Source organism: Lynx canadensis, chromosome C2 (genome assembly GCF_007474595.2).
Source record: "Lynx canadensis isolate LIC74 chromosome C2, mLynCan4.pri.v2, whole genome shotgun sequence".
In the NCBI taxonomy this organism is placed as follows: domain Eukaryota; kingdom Metazoa; phylum Chordata; class Mammalia; order Carnivora; family Felidae; genus Lynx; species Lynx canadensis.
Window position 1 is genome coordinate 88,452,910 of NC_044311.2, and position 19,694 is coordinate 88,472,603.

At 44.8% G+C, this 19,694-nt stretch overlaps 1 protein-coding gene across 3 annotated transcripts in view; it reads left to right on the forward strand.

The window, feature by feature from the left end:
• The window catches only part of HEG1 (heart development protein with EGF like domains 1), a 90,467-nt gene that overhangs the window by 57,592 nt on the left and 13,181 nt on the right, over positions 1-19,694 (forward strand). For all 3 annotated transcript variants that reach the window (XM_030329037.1, XM_030329038.1, XM_030329039.1), the window contains 3 exons: positions 2,444-2,578; positions 8,074-8,116; positions 8,250-8,287. In XM_030329037.1, the coding sequence (XP_030184897.1) occupies positions 2,444-2,578; positions 8,074-8,116; positions 8,250-8,287 (216 nt within the window). The remainder of the gene's footprint in view (positions 1-2,443; positions 2,579-8,073; positions 8,117-8,249; positions 8,288-19,694) is intronic.

Consider the following 19,694-nt stretch of genomic DNA (forward strand, 5'->3'; position numbering starts at 1 on the left):
CTTAGAGCAGCGTTAGGGTCACAGCAAAACTGAGAGGATTTCTCACATGGCCTCTTGCCCCTACATGTGCTTCTGGTCCCCATTCTGTACCTCTCCTTCCAGAGCCCTCGAAAACAAAGACAGCCATGCCTTTTGGCTGAAAACAGGCTCACTTCTCTGGTTTTCCTCCCAGTTCTTCTCCTGGCTTTGCCAACATACCCAACTCTGTCTCTTTGCTCCCTTTCTGAGTGCTGGAGAGGTAGCCTTGACAGGCAGGAGCTGTCAGGTTCTGATATTTGGGTGTTTCCAACACATGGGTATGCTGGGCTACTCTGGACGCTGCCCTTGCAAAGGCAGGTTTTCACCCTGCAGTTTGCAAAATGTCCACTTCCTCAACTTCCAAAGAGCTGCAGCTCTAATGCCTCCAGAGGTTTAGAGTCTTTGGAAATCCCCCAAGGAGTGTCTCAGCCTTAGATTTACATAAGTTCTCATTGTCTGTCAGGCGGATGTTATGCCCAGGAAAGACCATGGGAATTGTGGATGTAGAAAAATCACATCGCCAGGCTTAAAATGAAAATGGGATTATATGTGGTTGCATTTGATGGATTTATGGCAGAATGTTCTTTAAGGATTTTTAGGATAGCAACTCCACTGTTGCAGAGGTAAGGCCTGGCTTCTTCGCTTCGTTGTAGGGAAGGGTTGCTTCAGCAGGGCGAGTAGTATTTGTCAGCAGCCTGGATTAATGGGCAGGATGGAAGGAAAATGTGACATTGACTTCCAGAAAATATCTAATCAGGCCAGGCAACTCAGTCTGGCTACTGGACAAGGCTAGCGCCAGCCTTTTACCCCGGAAGTATTCCTTTATATTAAAGCGAGGACTGGCAAAGCTTTCCAAAAGTTTAGATGACGAATTGTGGGCGTTTGGTACCTCTCTGATGCCAGCTTTATAGTTTGTCTGGTGAGATTTTCCATTTTTTATTTTTCTCTTTTAAATACCAACTTTCACAATAAACAAAGGAAATTCTATCGCACACACAAGCTGAGTTTTGATTTAGCACACCAGCTTCCAATGATAAAGACAGGAAATGCAGTGTTGAAAACTAAAGGCTGTGTCCTAAGCTCGCCTCCCTGTGACCAGGCTGTCCCCTAGGTCCCAAGCTCTCGGGACTCAGAAAAGGAGGCGGCTGTGGGGACCCTGTGTGGGTGTCAGCTCACATCACCATGGTCGGGGCAGTTTTGCCATGGTAAGAACCAGTACTTGGTTTCTGAATAGGTTGGTGTCTTCCTTAAGATGGGAAAGGGGAGACCAGGCCTCACTGCACGGTGTACACATCACCCTTCGGCAGCTCTCCCGGTCGTGAACTTGCTCTTACCTCCCTGCAGCAAGAGCAGATGTCAGTTCTGCCTTGCTCTATACCTGGCTGTGAAGAAGTTACTGTCCACTATCCAGTTAGTTGTGCGTTTTTGTTCTGTGTGCCCCCATTTACATGTGCCTTTTCGTCAGGCGTGTCTTAGTGAACGTGCCCTCATTATGTGTCTCGTGTATACAGAGAGGGTCTACTGTGTGCAGCCTCAGAGAGGGCCACATGCCCAACAGTGAGTGCTTTTTGACAACAAGGAGATACTTCTTTGTCATCCATGAAATGAGCATGACCCACATGCCCAGAGCTGGACAAGCCAAGTAGATACACATGTAGAAAATAAGGCCCTAAAGGGAAGGAGGTAGCAAGCCAGAAAGGCACATTCCTCTCCCCAGCTCTGTCTCCCGTGGTGACGGCCTGGTGACTGGTGACCTGAAGCACTTCAGCATGCATGTATTGAGCACTGTGTGTGACCATCCCTGTGCAAGGTGCTGAAGCCCCGGAGATGAGTAAGCCCCAAGAAATGGCCAGTGTAGTGGGGACACAGGAAACATAATGACACCACAGTGCCGGGGCAGCAGATTGTCTTCCACACCGACCCTTGGAATAGGTCTGTGGGCAGCAAGCTGTCCTGCCAGAGGAGTGCACAGCCTCCCGTTAGGTCATGTAGACACAGAGCAGACCCAGAGCTGTGCCTCCGCTGAGACAGGTCTGAGCCTCACGGCTTCCTAAGAAGGACACGATCATGTTTCCTGGCTCAGTGCTGGCTCTCCCCCACAGTCTGTTAGGACGCAGGCACGGAAGACACCATGGCACCGAGGGCCGTATTTACGGTGGCTGCCGGGGTCGGAGACAGCACCCTGTTTCTTCTGTCTGGGTCCTCTGTCCCATGGCATGCGGTGTGACCTGGAGTACAGAGGCTTGGGGCTGACACAGGGAAGGAGTGGCCAAGGCAGCTAAAAGCGGGCCCCTGAAAGGAGACTTGTACCAGGCACTTTTCAGAAACTGTTCTCAGAGCCTCTTTAAATAGAAAGTTGATGTATCTTGAGGTTTGCAGTGGAGGAGGTCTTGTTTTGTTTCACTGTCTTGTTTTTTCATCTTAGCGGGCAGCTTGTGCAAGCGGAAGACTCCGGAATGTGACAAGGAGACCTCCATCTGCACTGACCTGGACGGTGTCGCCCTGTGCCAGTGCAAGTCAGGCTACTTCCAATTCAACAAGATGGATCACTCCTGCCGAGGTACCAGCAAGTTCCCGAGGGTTCTGTGGCCCGTGCAGGGACAGGGAAGATGTTTTTCTCTGCTCTAGGTGTGACTGTCCTAAACTAGGGGTAACTAGTTCTTGTTATTTTGCTCACAGCAGGATTGAATGCGTTATCTCCTTAGAATAATAGCATTATCTCTGACCTGCGCAAACGGGTCTGGCCAATCAAATTCAAAGGAAAAGAAGAGAGAATGGAATGCCTATTGCAGTGCCTTTTTTTTTTTTTTTAGAGGAAGTTAGGAAAATTGTTGTTTTAATTCCCAAAGCTTTATTCTATTGTCTGCTAATCTTTGAAAATGGAAACACAGGCATGGAGTCGGGCCTGTCTCTTTAGAGGCAGCTGTGGCCTAGTAGACAAAGTACTGCTGAGGCTCAAGAGAATCAGAGCCCGACTCTGCCTCATGGATCATGTATCATCTTGAGCAAGACACTTTGCTTTGCTGCGCCTTGGTTTCCTCTTCTGCAAAATGGGTATGCTGATGCTTCATTGGATATTCTGGGGATTGAAGAAAGCAATGTATATGGAGGTACTTTGAAAGCCATCAGCATTTGCCCTTGTTTTTTACCCAGGATGTGGCTGAATTAATGAGTTCCAGTTTTAAAGGTTTCATGAAGGGTGTGAGGGCAGAAACCTAATCCTGCTAGCCTTGTAGGTGAGACTTAAATCCATTCAGTTTGAACTAAAATGCTCAGTAAATGCATGGCAAGAATACTACTTTAAAGTAAAATTAATTCAAGTCCAGAGCACTGTGTCCCTGACTTACAAACGACTGCTAGAATTTGTAATCATCAGGAAAACTAGCAATATAAAGGCCATGGTGTGGCTTTAAGCGTTGTACCACATTAGAATGTGTATGACACAGTTTTCCTGCTTGGCCAACACCCACTGGTGACAGATGTACTGGAATCTGAGTGAAAGTCACATACTGGGGAAAGGTGACCTTGTCATTTATTTCTATCAGGACTTCCCAGTAGAGGGCTCGTTCCATCAGGAGAGGATAAAAATACATTCGGGGCAGTGCTGTCGTCCTGAGCTTCAGACCCTCTGACTTAGGTTTACACACACTGGCTTTGAAAGTGCACCCCCTCTGCTCCCCACGCAAGCCCTGCAGTGGGCTTTGAAGGGGAGGCTGACCCCGTGTGCCGGCCAGCAGTCCTGAGGCACGACGGCCTTGCAGCGCTTTTCAGCACATGTCCGTCTGCCCCTGTGATACAAAGAGATGATGCTTCCTAGTTCCCTCTTACCTGGTTTCATGCCATGTGTTCCTGGCCCTTCTTGGAAACTGGGGCATTGAGTCCCGCGGCATGTGGGAAGGTGACCTCTGCTAAAATCCATGTGCTGGGGCGCTGTGTAGCTGGCAGGAGGGAAGGCAAAGTGGGCAGAAGTGGAGCGCACGGGAGTGGTGGCACCGGCGTGTGGAGTCTCTGGCGTTTCCCACAGCCTCAAGGACAGCCAGCCCTGCCACCTCTGCTTCTCGCTGGCCCCAGCCACTTGCCTTTGTTTCCAAGTCAGCAATTTAATCGTGTCGCTTACAGACTAGCATTAGCAATAGCAAGGCCTTCAGAGACTTTCCAAATGCAGGGATACAGGCTTCAGCAACCTTACGTTATGAGGTAATGACCTAAGATGCAGCATAAGGAAACCTTGGTCAGCTTTCGGGCTTTTTGCCAAGGCCCCACAAAGCCTCGGTTTCTGCAGTATCCTTGTCGCTTAGATTTTCATCCGTCAGATGAAAGCCTCTGATGAATGGCTTCCGCAGCTCCTTGGGCACAGCCCCGTTGGCCGGGTTCTGATGGATTGTAGTGACATCTTCTGGCCATTAGTGCTGGAGCACTGGGGTATTTAAAATAAGTCCCTGGGCTGGGGTGCCTGGGTGGCGCAGTCGGTTAAGCGTCCGACTTCAGCCAGGTCACGATCTCGCGGTCCGGGAGTTCGAGCCCCGCGTCGGGCTCTGGGCTGATGGCTCAGAGCCTGGAGCCTGTTTCCGATTCTGTGTCTCCCTCTCTCTTTGCCCCTACCCCGTTCATGCTCTGTCTCTCTCTGTCCCAAAAATAAATAAACGTTGAAAAAAAAAATTTAAAAAAAAAAAAAATAAGTCCCTGGGCAGCATGGCTGGCTCAGTCCAACTGACACTTAATTTCAGCTACAGTCATGATCTTCCGGTTCCTGAGATCCAGCCGCTTTGGGCTCTGTGTTGACAGCTCAGAGCCTGCCTGATCCTCTCTCTGCTCTTCCCCCACTCGTGCTCTCTCTCTCTGTCTCTCTCAAAATAAATAAACACATTTTTTTCTTTAAAAAAGTCCCCTTTTGGTCACTTCACATCCAAGGTCAGTCCCCAGATAAATGGGGAAGAGAGGTATGTAGGTGTGTTTTCTAAATCTGTACATTAGCAGGACTCTATTGTTCTCTGTTGTACGTACGTATGCACTTCTTAATGTCTCCCATGAAATATCTTCACAGTGTCTTTACCATACATTCAAAGCATCATACAAAATTGAAGTAGGTGTCCTTCCCATAGGTGTCTTAGCTTCCTTCTGCCATGCAGGCCTCTTTCTCTCACCAGGCAGCAGGTGCCTTGAGAGCCAGAACTGTGTTTAGAATATGCTTAGCACATTGTGGGGTTTAACAAGTGTCTGTTGAATTAACAACTGGATGACAAGGTAGCAAATATGATAGAACACAAATGGCAGAGCTTGGGAACAAGAGAGTCTTAAAGACTCCACCACTTGCTTATTTTATCAAGGGCCAGGAGGCTTGAATTGGCTTATGTTCCTTGTCAATAGGGGAAACCCAATCTGGGCATACACACTAGCAGTTGCCACATTTCCATTGTCTCCAGTGCTCCACGGATCAGTCCTACTAGGGTGTGAAGATGACGAGCTGGGTCCTAAGGCGCACTGGAGCTTTCTTTCTAAGAACCCCTAGAACAGCACCAGGCCCACGGTGGCACTCTGTCGTTGGTGAATGACCAAAGGAGCCCATTCGAAGTAAAGAAAAAATATCGTTACACCAGGAAGTCAGGCCACTTCTGAGGCTGAGTGAAAACAGCCCAACCCATCAGCTCACAGCCTGGGCAACAGATGGACGTTACGTCTGGCAGGATGACAGCCACAGGATGGAAAGCTCCCACCCAGCAGAGGAGGGCTGGGTGGGTAGATTTGATGTAAAAACATTTCCGGGAAGAAGTGTTCAGAATAGAACAGACTGCTGTGACATCAGCCTGCCTCAGTGCTGAGATGGATGGGGATGAGTCACAGGGAGGCCAGCGGTCCCCGTGGAGCTGCCCTGGAGAAAGAGCCGTGGAGTACCCAGGAGTGGCTTCCCGGCTCCCACAAACCACTGTAGCATGAAGACTGCCAGGGATGGTGCTTTCCATGCCCAGGGAAGCAGGAGTTCTCAGCTTGGTCCTTAAGAAGGCCCCACCTGAGTAAGGCCAGCAGCGAACTCAGAGGTGTCCCAAGATGTGGGGAAGGGGCTCATTCCTTCTCCCCTAAATGGAATATGATCATGCCCTACTTTGTTGCAAAAAAGATCGGGAGCACCTACTAAAAAGCCTAAACTTAAACTAAATAAGATTTAATTTAAAAGATAAATTAGGTTGAAGTGGAAATAAAGCTACTACTTTGCTGAAGCTAGAGGAAAGTGAATATGCAGAAAGATATGCTATAAAGTCCTGCATGTTTGCTAAAGGTAGGCCACTCGTTCAAGTTCTGAGCTTTCTGGACACTGAGGCAAAGAGGGAAATACAGTTTTAGAGAGAGTCAGGGTTCATAAAACAAAGTACAGTCGTTCAGAAGCATCCCCATCTTTGTAGGCCCCAAGGCCCAAGAGAAATTTCTTTGGGGCGTCCTCATCAAGAGGTTACTGTGTGGTGTTGTGGCAGTGTGGCCCGTGACATCCTGCAGTAGATACTGGGGGCCTTCCCAGGGCTGCTGCTTATAATAGCCCTTACTACAAGAGGATGGAGCTCAGGAAAAGTGGTTCTGTGGAGCCAAAACAGCACAGTCCAGGGTGACAACTCTAATGATCTGCTATAAAAGAATTGCGGATTATTTAGAGCAGTGTTTTCTGAACTGTTCTATGAAACTCTAGTGATATCTCAATAATCTAGGACAACAAAATAGATGCTAGAAACATTTAGCATCTAACATTAAAAACAGAAGGAAGCGGGCACCTGGGTGGCTCAGTCGGTTGACATCCAACTCTTGATTTCGGCTCAGGTCATGATCCCAGGGTCATGGGATCGAGCCCCGTGTCCAGCTCTGCACTGAGCATGGAACTTGCCTAAGATTCTTTCTCTCTCTCCCTCTGCCCCCTCTCCCCTGCTCACACAGTCTCTCTCTCTAAAAATAAAAAATTAAATTAAAAATTAAACAAACAGAAGGAAGAACAGCATTGGGCACATCTATGTAAGTTAATATTATTACACACTAATTATTACGCGTAACAGAGGATGCAAGACGCCTGTGAGAGACCTCCTGTCCCAGCCCACAGGGCATGCACCCCCTGATCCGTGCATGCTGCCGACACTCACATCTTACCATTAGCGTGTGTGCTGTCTGTCCAGGGATTGCTGCTCTATGCTGTGTACCTTTTCTTATCTGTCATCTTTTATGCAGTATATCGTACATTATTCATGAATCAAATTCCTATCACTTCTTGCAGCAATGAATTTGACTATGAGGCCATTTTTTATTGTCTGCTTCCATCCAAGCATGCGTTATAGCTCATGCTGTTCTGTCAGCTTATTGTAGTGTTCCATGATCAAATAAATTCAGAAACTGCTGATCCCCAGGAATGGCTGGGCCACAGCCCTTCAGTCCATGAGCAGCAGCACCAGAGGGTTCGAAGTTATGTTCTTGGGTGATGTGCTGATTAGCACTCATCTAGATATGTCCAGAATCCCCTGCACAGACGGTAGGGTGAGCTCCACCCTGACCATGTCCCAGAGGATGTCACAGCTCCTACTTCCTCTTGGAAGGGGTCAGTGAGGGCAACAGCAGGTTAAAGGTTTGACTTACATTAAAGAAACCAAAGCATTTGTCTGTGTGTATGTGGAAGGATGTAACACAGGGGCCACAGAAAACTTCCAAAAATAATTACATTTGTTGGCTAATAATTATAACTACAAACATTTATTTGGTGATAACTATGTGCCAGGCGCTTTGCTAAACCATTCACATGCCTTATTTTATTTAATTCCTTCCAAGAAACTACAAGGTAGATACTACTATTGCCGTTATTATCCCCTTTTTTTATAGATGGGAAAGTGAGAGCCACTAAAAGGTTAAGAAAATTCTGTGGTAAAATAAAAGGTTGAGTTGGCAGGTACTAGATAATTCTAAAGCTATTTGTAGGCTTCTGGTTCTAGAATATTCTTGGAGACTTAAAGGGACTGGTGTCTACTACCTGTCAGTTTGGGCCAAAGGAAGTCAAGGGACATATTCATGGATTTCCCTTTTCTCTTTCAGCATGTGAAGATGGATATAGGCTTGAAAATGAAACCTGTATGAGGTAGGCTCTGTGCTCATATATTCTGATGCATTTGTGACAGGCCTTATTTAGAAGTTACTTGGGTAGATTGCCTCCCATTACTTCCTTTGATTTTTGAAAGTAATTCTTGTTCTTTTTCTTTGTTGACTTGCAGTTGCCCATTTGGGCTCGGTGGTCTCAACTGTGGAAACCGTGAGTATGCAATGGTCTGGATTTTTGTGTGGGCGGGGCCGATGTTGTTGTCCTGCACAGGGTGTATGCTTCCCCTTCCCTTGGTTCCTCTCAGCCCCTATGCTGGGAGGTGTGGGGAAAGTGGAGGGCTCTCCAGGGGCTCCAGGTCTGGCGGAGGAGATGAATACATTCCTGAACAGCCCTGACGATGGAGTGTTAATACAAGAAGCTAGGTGGGAGAGGTGGGAGGCAAGACAGAGCACGCCCAGGAGAATAGAAGAGCTTCCTCAGTATTTCTTGGAGGGGATGGAATTGGACGTTTTGGAAGACTTCAACTGGCAGAAGGAGGAGAAGGAATCCAGGCAGAGGGAACAACTTGAAGGTCTTGGGGCAGCCTGGGCTGGTGGTGTTCCAGGGACCATGTGTGTGGTGTGGCTGAGGACAGAAGGAGAGGAAGGCAGAGTGGAGGATTAGTTTGGCAGAGGAAAAAGGGACCACGCTGTTCTGGTGTTTGATGGCCAGCCTGAGACTTTCGACTCTAATCAGTATCCATGGTGGAAGCAAGAGTCCAAGAGAAGATAGCAGTTGATCGAGAAAATCCGGTCAGGCTTCAGTAAGGAGGGTGGGTTCTGTTCTTTGAGAAAAGCAGTTGCGACTTATTTAAGATCACTTTCACTGACATTTTGTGATCTGGAGAGCTGAGAAATGATTGAAGGAAATTCTGGATATATGATACAATAGGAATAATAACATTCAGTACTTTATTTTAGGATAGCTTTGTCCCTCATTCTATAGATGAATATACCAACAGTCGAAGTTTATTAGACCAAAAGTAGACATGACCTTATTTAATATGTGTAAAAGTGCCCAGTTCCTGTTCCCCAGTAGTATACCTGACATTTTATGTCTTCACTGGTATTTTCTTTGCATATAAAGCTTTCTATTAGAAAGTTTCATTATTGCACTTTCTTTGAGCATAAATAAATAAATAAACTAAAATAATAAAGTAAAACAAATTCAATACTTAACTGACATAAAGCTATGTTGGTGTGCCCAGCACGGAGCCACTTTCAAGGCCAGAGTCTAGAGACTTAGAATTACATATCCATCTAGGATTACTGGTGATTTGGGCATTGGCTTTATCCTGACTGCAAACTAGCAAGAGGTTACAGTAAATAGCCTAAGAGAAAGACTGGGGAAGCATTGCTAAAAGCCAATAGGTATAGAGTCATATAGAACAAAGGGAGGAGTTCACAGAATTAATGTGATTTGGGGTTTTGTGTGTGTGTGTGTGTGTGTGTGTGTGTGTGTGTGTGTGTGTTTTAAGTAGTAAGCTGAGGCCATGGAGAGGTAGACAACCCTGTCTTATTTAGTAATCCCTAAGGACACCATCATGCCGTAAAACCACTTAAGTACAGATATTTATCATGATGGACCCAAGTCATCACACACCAAATGGTGTTCCATGTTATTATGAACTGTTTTTTACTTACAAAGCTTCTGACACTAAATGTGTCAGGGTTTTCCTCACACCAAGCAATTCTGACATTATCCAGAGTTAGTGTCAGACACTGTCTCTGTGTCCCAGGACTGCCCCTACTTCAGACACCAATCCCAAGTCCAGGCCTCTGGGACTTCTGACCAGCCAACTATAAATCAGAGGTTCCCATGACCCCTTCCTCAGGTTCAGTAATTTGCTAGAACAGCTTACAGAATTTATAGATAAGGTAGAGTTGTATCATGTATGCAAGAAACTTATTTAATGTTACCAGTTTATTATAAAGGATGCAACTCAGGAACAGCCAAACAAAGGGATGCAGAGGCAGGTATAGGGGCAGGTGCTGGAAGTTTCCATGCCTTCCTGGACACACCACCTTCCCCACTCCTTTAAATGTTCACCACCACAGAATTTCTCAAAACTTCCTTGTTTAGGGTTTTGGGGGGAGTTCCAGTACGTAGTATCAATAAATGATATCACTGGTCATGGGCCATTGGAGGTTGGAGGTGAGATTTAAGTTCCTCCAGCAACCAGCCCCCATCCTTGGAGGGTTACTTCATTAGCATAAACTGAGGTGTGGTTGAGAAAGGCTCCAAATGAATAACAAAAGGTGTAACTCTCACCCCTTTCATCCAGAAATTCCAAGGGTTTTAGAAGCCCTTAGGCTAAGAACCAGGAGTGTAGACCAAATAAAAATTTCTTAGTATATCGCAGTATCACAGGTGTACTCAGTTTAATAAGAGGAGGGAGTTATCATACATTATGCTTTTTAAAAATTATAAAATAGTAAAAATTATTTTTAAATATCAGTGCTTGAAAAAGTGGGCTTCTGAAATCCTCTCTACTTCCTACATGGGATTGGATGCTGTCTGACTCATGAACCACTTAATAAAGCCAATTAGATCTTCAGGAAAAAAAAAAAGTAGACTTTAGTTTTTTGTTTTTGTTTTTTAATTGAAGTACAGTCAACACGCAATGTTTCAGGTGCACAACATAATGATTCTACAAGTCTATACATAATGCTGTGCTCACCACAAGTGTAGCGACCATCTGTCACCATCCATCACTATTACAATACCATTGATTATATTCCCTATGCTGGACCTTTTATTCCTGTGACCTATCCATTCCGTAACTGGGGGCTTCAGGGTTTTTTTGTTTTTTTGTTTTTTGTGGGTTTTTTTTTGTTTTTTGTTGTGTTTTGGTTTGTTGTTGTTTTTTTTTTTTTTTTTTGGTTTTGTTTGTTTTGGTTTTTTGTTTTGTTTTGTTTTCTGGGTTTGTTTTTGTTTTTTTGTCTTTGTTTTTTGTTTTTTCTGAGGTTTGTTGGCCTATGTAAAACAGTGTGGATAGCAGTATATGTCCCTTTATAAAAATCGCTATTTAGACGAGCTTTGTCAACTGGGTTCAGGATCTTTATGCTTGTGTTCAGGAAGGTATCTGTGCTTTACAGGGGCTGCCTGGGGTGCAGAATTATCTTTGCTCACTTTCTAGTGTGAATCTCATTCCTCACTTAAAACCAGAACCAAGCCATAGAACACTCTTAAATTGATCAGAGAATGGAGTAGCCTGCGCACGAAAATAGACAGAAGAAAGCCTAGAACTTTCATTGTAGAAAGAAGGAGCCTAAACAGTCAGACAAAACAGTTACAATAATTTGAGACATGTTCACCAAATGCTAGAATACTAGAACTAAAGAGTATATATAGTTCTTTAGAAGAGATGGTTTAGAGCTAACAGTGGCGATTGCACCACGAGCCTGTAAACCTTATTCTAAGACACTGTAAGTATTAGAAAAGGAGAAGCTTTAGATAATGTCATAGGGGATGGTTTTAGAATAATTTGAGGGAAGGAGGAAGGCTCAAGATACAGTAGAGTTGTATCACATGTGCAAGAAACTTATTTGAATAGAACCCCATCCGATGGCAAAGGGAGAATGAGGAAAGCAGGTGAGGAGTGTGGAGATGTGTCTGGCTCTGGGGTTAAGCCAGGGAGCAGGAAGTAGGAGACGCCATCTGTCACATCCTTCTGGCGTCTCCTGGTCCTGACAGGCCTCTCAGGAGCCAGTACTTCAAACCCCGTTTGCTCAAACAGCTCCCTAAATAGGCTTTACCAGAAAATGCTTTGATTTCTCAGTGAGTGGAAGAGTGATCCAAGGAGGGAAAATGGATATAGGGGAAAGCCCCATAAAGGGTTGGGGAAAGGGATGTGAACTGTAGGGCATTGTTCTAAGTGGCATTTAGTGATTTTTTTCTTCAGAGATCATTAAAGACTATACAGGTCTGGAGATGATATACCCGTATATCCATTGATTGTTCTGTAAGTTCCTGTGTCTCTCCCTTATGTCTGTGGGGTCTTGGAAGTAGCCAGGATATTTCTCTCTGATCCTGAGACTTCTTTTCCTTCCGCTTTCATCCAAGTTGTTATCATTATGTCCAGCAGAGGGCAGGCTTCTGTCTGGATGACCCGCTTCCAGCCACCTTGTGTTGGTGACTTGTTAACTCCTTGATGGTGTGTGAATATCACTGTACGATTTTGATATCTGTTTTAGTGTTGCAAAGCAGTCAATAGTGGCTGATAATAAATAGCACCTTCCACCTATCCCTTTGTTTGAGATCTCAGGTCGGCCCTCCGTGTTGGTTAAGGAATGGGAACACCTGAATTTCATCCCCATTTGTGGTGATGGCACCTTGTGGAATCTGGCTCGTCACTCAATGTTTTGTGCCAAATAACAGCACTCTGACCACTCACTGCTGTCACTTCTGCTCTCACCACCAATGATAGTGAGTGCCTTCTTGGGGCTGGGGTTTAGGCTGGATTCTTTGCAGGCAAGAAATGCTTCTCTATGCAGACTTCTTGGGGCACATGATCTACCCAAGCTCAATGACTTGGAGAGCTCACCTTTGTTTAGCCAAGTCTTGAGATTCCCTCACTCCTACATTTCTGGAAGTCATCCCATGCCACTACATTCTGGGTTTAGGCATAACCTATGACCTGCCTTTCTGAAAGTTTCTGTTAGCTTTTGAGTTATGTGCAGATTCCACTTCTTGCTCCTCATAGAGAATATTCTTCAAGCTGGAGAGGTCAGGACAAGCCTTTCTTGCAAACCCCGTTCATCTCAGAGGTAGCACGGGCCCAGGAGCACCTGGTAGGGCCACCTGCACCCCCTGCATTCACCCTTCAGCTCAAGTCTGCACCTGTCACTGTACTTCTTTTTATTTTCTTCCGTGTCCAATAAACAGACACCTGTTCACACCACAGAGCCTAACAATTCTGCCTTCTAGCTCTTATACTGGCCTCAGAATGATCTTACAAACTGTCAACAGAGATGCCCCTGCTTCCCCTTCTGCTCCACCTTTTCTCAGGTGCCCTCATTTCCTCCTTTGCTTGGATTTTACACGCGCTCCTCCTTGCACCTCCCATGCCATCTTGGTTTGCTTCACCTCTTTTCTCTTTTTAAGATAAATTAATTTTGTTTTTTCGTAATATAAAATAACACATGCCCGTTAATTTTCATTTTTTAACTCAAGTTAATTAGAAAATAGAAGTTGAGGGAAGAAGGAAACTACAGTAAACACTCTCATCACCTACTAAACTGCACTGTCAATACCCTGGCATCTACCCTTGCTACTAAGCATGGCTCACAGGACCTGCAGTGCCAGCTTCCCCCGGGAGCTTGTTGGAAATGTAGAATTTCAGGCCTCTCCACTCCAGACCTATGGAATCAGAATCTGAATTTTAACCAGACCCCTCAATGTGATTAATATGCAGATTTATACACATATTAAAGTTTGAGAAGCACTGGTATTATGTATCTTTCCAGAAGTACATATGTGTGCATCTTTCTAACAGAATATACTGTTTTGTAACTTGTTTTTAAGCCTAGTAAGCTGTGCAGTGTTTTCATTTACATCATTTTATAAGGTCACTTTCGATAACTATGATTCTACTCTGCAGATACACCATTCCCCTCTTACTACCTCTTTAATGTCTTTTTTTATATTCCCATCCTCTAAGCCATTTTTCTATTTTGTGGTTCTTGTCACTTTGTGATTATAGAACTCGCATAATTTTCCTAGATTACCTTTGTCTGGCTGCAGACGTTTTTACCCATCCCTCTTATATGTTCACAATGTGCCTTAAAAAAAATTTTTTTAGGGGCGCCTGGGTGGCTCAGTCGGTTGAGCGTCCGACTTTGGCTCAGGTCATGATCTTGCGGTTCGTGAGTTCAAGCCCTGCGTCGGGCTCTGTGCTGATGGCTCAGAGCCTGGAGCCTGTTTCTGACTCTGTGTCTCCCTCTCTCTGACCCTCCCCCGTTCATGCTCTGTCTCTTTCTGTCTCAAAAATAAATAAACGTTAGGGGCGCCTGGGTGGCGCAGTCGGTTAAGCGTCCGACTTCAGCCAGGTCACGATCTCACGGTCCGGGAGTTCGAGCCCCGCGTCAGGCTCTGGGCTGATGGCTCAGAGCCTGGAGCCTGTTTCCGATTCTGTGTCTCCCTCTCTCTCTGCCCCTCCCCCATTCATGCTCTGTCTCTCTCTGTCCCAAAAATAAATAAACGTTGAAAAAAAAATTAAATAAATAAATAAATAAACGTTAAAAAAATTAAAAAAAAATTTTTTTTTAATTTTTATTTATTTTTGAGAGAGAGAGAGAGAAAGACAGGGCGTGAGTGGGGGAGGGGCAGAGAGAGAGAGGGAGACACAGAATCAGAAGCAGGCCCCAGGCTCTGAGCTGTCAGCACAGAGCCCAACGCGGGGCTCGAACCCATGAGCCATGAGATCATGATCTGAGCCAAAGTCGGACACTTAACAGACTGAGCTCACCAAGTGCCCCTCACAACATGCCTTTTTGTAGAGCATTCTTTCTGTTCAAAGGTCCTGTGTTCCTTCAGCAGAGACTCCTTCCCCACCAACCTCCTAGCATGGCCAGCAAGGATTTAGAACCTGTTTTCCCCACATATGATCCTCTTTCTCTGCTTCCAGTGAAACCAGAACATTCAACTTAAAGATCTACGTGGTCTTCCCACCCATCCCACCATCTGGTGACCAATGTATAAAGTATCTTGTAGTGCATTCACTGTATTATTACACCAGGCTTTAAAAAGATTCACACCAGTGGAAATGCTGTGTGTTGGCAGGAGTCAGTTACTCATAACAAACATCCAGGATGACAGCACTAAACTGCTTAGGAACGAAAAAAGATAATTAATTGCCCAGAAGTCATCTGGAAATTTCATTCCCCTTGAAGCCAACATCTCACGCAATCTTGACTGACCTCACTCAGTGTCAGAACAGAAAGGAAGCAGGGCTTGGGAGAGGGGAATATTGCTCTGTATCTCCTCTTGGGTATGGCCACATACAGCCTATAGATGTGAGAAAGACACATTTCACAAGCTACAGACAAGAAAAAGAATGCTGTGAACAGAGATTCTGAAGGCAAGAGGAATGGAAAGATTTAAAGGCAAAATTTTAACCATGCATTACTAATGAGCTCAGTGAGGGGGAACATGGGGATAGCTGAAGGAATTTTTAAATACAACAATGTGGCCACCTAGAAAAGTCTGTAATGGGCTCAAGAGTTTTAAAAGAAGGTGTACTGGTTGGTTCAGTTCTGACACCATTTGTGACGTGTGTGTTTTTTCCATGCCACCAAGCACTTAACTCACTTCTGACATGATCTACCTGGAGACAGCATCAGATCCCACATGTTAAAGGCTCGATCCCATAAGACCGTCTCCCCTTCCTCATCAGATGCCAACTGCAAGTCTGAGTGCCTGTTACCTATACTTCTGACCAACCAGCTGTGGATCAGTGTTCCCACAATACCCTCCTTGGGTTGCATTAATTTGCTAGAGTGGCTCACAGAACTCAAATAGTGTACTCACTAGATCACCGGTTTATTATAAAAGGATGTAACTCATGAACAGCCAGATGGAAGAGGCACACAGAGCAAGGCCCAAGGGAAGGTTGGGGAGTTTTTCTATGTTCTCTCCCAGGGAGCCACTCTCCCCAGCTCTCTGCATGTTCATCTGCCCAGAAGCTCTGTGAACTCTGTCTTTTTGGATTGTTATGGAGGCTTCATTACATCAGCATGATTGACCAAGTCATTGGCCATTGATGAATTCAACCTCCAGCCCCTCTCCCCTCCCCAGAGGTCAGGGGATGGGAACCGAAAATTCCAACCCTCTAATCACATGGTTGATTCTCCTGGCAACCAGCCCTCCATCCTCAGGCACTTTCCAAAAGTCACCTCTTTAATATAACAAAAGACACCTTTCTGTTCTCTTCACTTAGGAAATTCCAAGGGTTTTAAAAACTTTGTGCCAGGAAGGGGTAAGACCAAATATATATTTCTTGTTATAAATCACAGTATCACAGTTGGCTAAGGTTCTTCTGGAGTAAATCAGCCTCACTAGCTTAAGCAACAAAAGACAGCTTAGTGGAAGGATCCTGGGGTGTGTCATGGAATTCCAGGGTCAGAAGGAGTAAGAAGCAGGGAATTGTGGGGAACCACAGCAGCTGGAGCTTAGGGACTTGCTTTTCAGACTACACATTAACAAGACTCCATCTTTATCTCTCACCTTCACTCTTTGCTGTGTGTGTCCATGTGCAGGCTTTCCCTCCTTCCCAGACAACATGACTGAAAATAGACTCAGCAGGCAGCTTCAAGTACATGTCACCGTTCAGCCATTTTGAAAGAGAAGGCGTGCATGCGCTCTTTCTCTGTCTCTGTCTGTCTCCCTCTCTCTCTCTCTTCACCAAATTGCAAATCCTGGGAAGGAACTGACTGATCCACTTGGATCATGTGTTTACTCCTGGACCAGTCAGCTGTAGCCAGGGATGGTGCTATAAACACAAACGTAACCCACTCTAACCATCCCCGGTGTAACCTGCACATGAGGGGTGTGAACGTTCCCAGAGAGGGGCTGCCTAAACAGTCCTGTAGTAGTTTTCATCCAAATGAGCATATAAACAAGGACAAATGTAGCTTATAGGAAAGACCAAGCCCACAATGGGCTCCCAACAACGACAGCAGCATCAACCTATGATCAAACTAAAAAAAGAATAAAGAAAAGATAGGCTGTAAAATATCAACAAATGTCAAGGAGGAAGTAGAACTAAGAATTCCAAGTTCATCATTCTGGAGAATCTCTTCAGATAGAAAGGATGGGATGGACAAGCCTAAGACGGCACTCATTGCCTTCTGTCTCACCGCAATAAATAAACAGAACACCCACAAAACTGTAAATGTTATATTTGGTGTTTATTCAAACCCCATGCTCTTGCACATCATTATGTGGCCTCATCATAAATCCAAGGTCAGTCTTAAGTTCAAAAGATCTGTTTTAGTTCATGAACTCACTTGATAGCACATATGAGGGAAAAAATTATGGGTTATCTTGTCCATAAGCTCATTACAAGTTCCTGGTAATAAGACCTAACTGCCAAAGAGCATTGAACATATGCTTTAAAAAAGAAGAGGTTGTGTGTGTGTGTGTGTGTGTGTGCGTGTGTGAGTGTGTGTGTGTGTGTGTGTGTGTGTGTGTGTATGAATAACATTTGGGAAGTATAGAAAAGCACAAAGAAGAAAGTAGAAGTTTAGCCATGATTTCCCAAGGCAGCACCAACTTCTATGAATGTTTTGGTGGATCCCCTTCCAGCCATTTATGCTCATGTGCGTGAGGTCCTCTGCTTTCAGTACAGTGTTCTTTTCTCTACTGTGCAGTTGAAGCCAGTGCCACCCCACGTCTGGTCTGCAGTCTGGCAGCACCACCATGCCCCGGAATCTTGCCAGAGAACATCTCTCTTCTTGGCCCTACTCCAGACCTACAGAATTCAATCTCTCAGGCTGGGGACCAGGCATCTGTGTTCCCACAAGCCCTCTGGGTGACTCAGATGCACAGGAAAGCTTGAGAAATGCTGGTCTGTACCTTTGCTACTCAAAATGTGCTCTGTGGACCGTTCCTGGACTAGGACAGGAGTAATACGAAACTGGAGAGGGAGCACCTGGGAACGTTTATGTTAATTCGATATGGCTGTGACATCCAAGCATGAAAGTTTTATTTTATTTTATACAACCAGTCCACAGGACTCCTTAAAAAATGGAGAAAGGGAAAATCATGATTGGTGCCTGTAGGGAAAGGCAGGAATTGTCAATGAGGCTGTATTTTTTTATTTGAAAACAATACCCAAAATCGCCAACAAAGAAGAACTGGTCTTTGGCAGCAGATAGTTTGAGAAGCACTGGTCTACTCCATCTGTGTATGTGTGTTTGTTTGTTTCTTTCTTTATTTCTTAACATTTATTTCTTTATTTTGAGAGAGAGAGAGAGAGAGAGAGAGAGTGAGCAGGGGAAGGCCAGAGAGAGAGGGAGAGAGAGAATCCAAAGCAAGCTCCACACTGTCAGCGTAGAGCCCAAAAAGCAGGGCTCGATCTCACCATGAGATCGTGACCTGAGCCTAAATCAAGAGTCAGACGCTTAACCAACTGAGCCACCCTGGCACCCCCATCTGTGTTTCTTTTTAGACAAAATTTTTGTTCCAAGGAGGACTCTGCCACAACTGGCAGCCAGTTGCAAGGGTGGCTTCTAAAATGAGTGCCTGCTCGTTTTGCTAGAAGTGGGAAAATTTGAACTTGGCGTGGAGGGTGAAGCAGGAGTAGACTTCGGCCTTTCATTAGGAACAAAGGAAGCCACTGTAGGATTTTAAAGCAGAGAAACAGCTTGATCAGACTTGTTCTTTGAAATGAGTGAGCAGGACTGGGCACCGGAAAGTGAGTTGGGAGGTGGTTGCCGTTGCCTGGTCAAAAGTTGATGGCAGTTTAGGGTGGTGTTGGTGGGGACAAAGAAAAGTCAACAGATTCAAGAGATTTTGTTGAAAATGAAACTTGAATACAGGTGTCAGGAGATGTGGGAGAGGATTAGCTCATTCCGTGGTTTGCCTTTGCTTCCTATATGCCTTAATACTGATGGTTTTTCAAGATAATCAGGTTTTTGTGCTATTTATTTAAATAAATGATAGGTGAGTGGTTGGATAGCTTCTATTTGCTTTTATCACACAGTCTGCTTGCTGTCAGCTCTGCACATTACTTTGACTTTACCTGAATACCAAGAGAACGTGTTTCCAGTCTTAATTTACTATAGAAAGTCTGGTTATTGGCCCTTTTTAAACATCCTACACCTTACAACCTGGGAACACAATTTTAATTATATTTCCAAAACAACAAAAAACCAATCCGAATACTGAATAGACTTTTTCTTTTAAATGTTTATTTATTTTTACGAGAGAGCGAGAGACAGAGAGCTAGCAGGGGTAGGGCGTAGAGAGAGGGAGACACAGAATCTGAGGCAGGCTCCAGACTCTGAGCTGTCAGCACAGAGCCTGGCATGGGCCTCAAACTCACGAACCGTGCAATCCTGACCTGAGGCGAAGTCAGGCGCTTCACTGAGCCACCCAGGTGCCTCTGAATACTTTATTGAAAATGTAATTTTGCCAGAAATATGCAGGTATAAAACCAATTAATTAAAATGTTAATATTGTTTATTACATATGATATGTGTTTATTACATATGATATACATATACATATATGACTGCTAGTATCTGGTAGTTAAATCCAGTTTGTATGTATTCAGTGAACAACTCAGTGCCTAGCATGGTTCATGCAGTGATTCCCGAACTCTAGACTTAGTTGACCAGTAATATTTCTTATAATATAGGATTGCCTACTTTTTATCTTATCAAGTAAGAACCTAAAACCAAATAAAGAATTTTTATATCTACTTTATCATCATCAATTCAAAAACTTTAAAAACAATTAATATCAAAGTGTGGGAAGTAGTCAAGAAATGTTTCTCTATTTTCTCCATTACTTTTTTTAAAAAACAACTTTAGGGGCGCCTGGGTGGCGCAGTCGGTTAAGCATCCGACTTCAG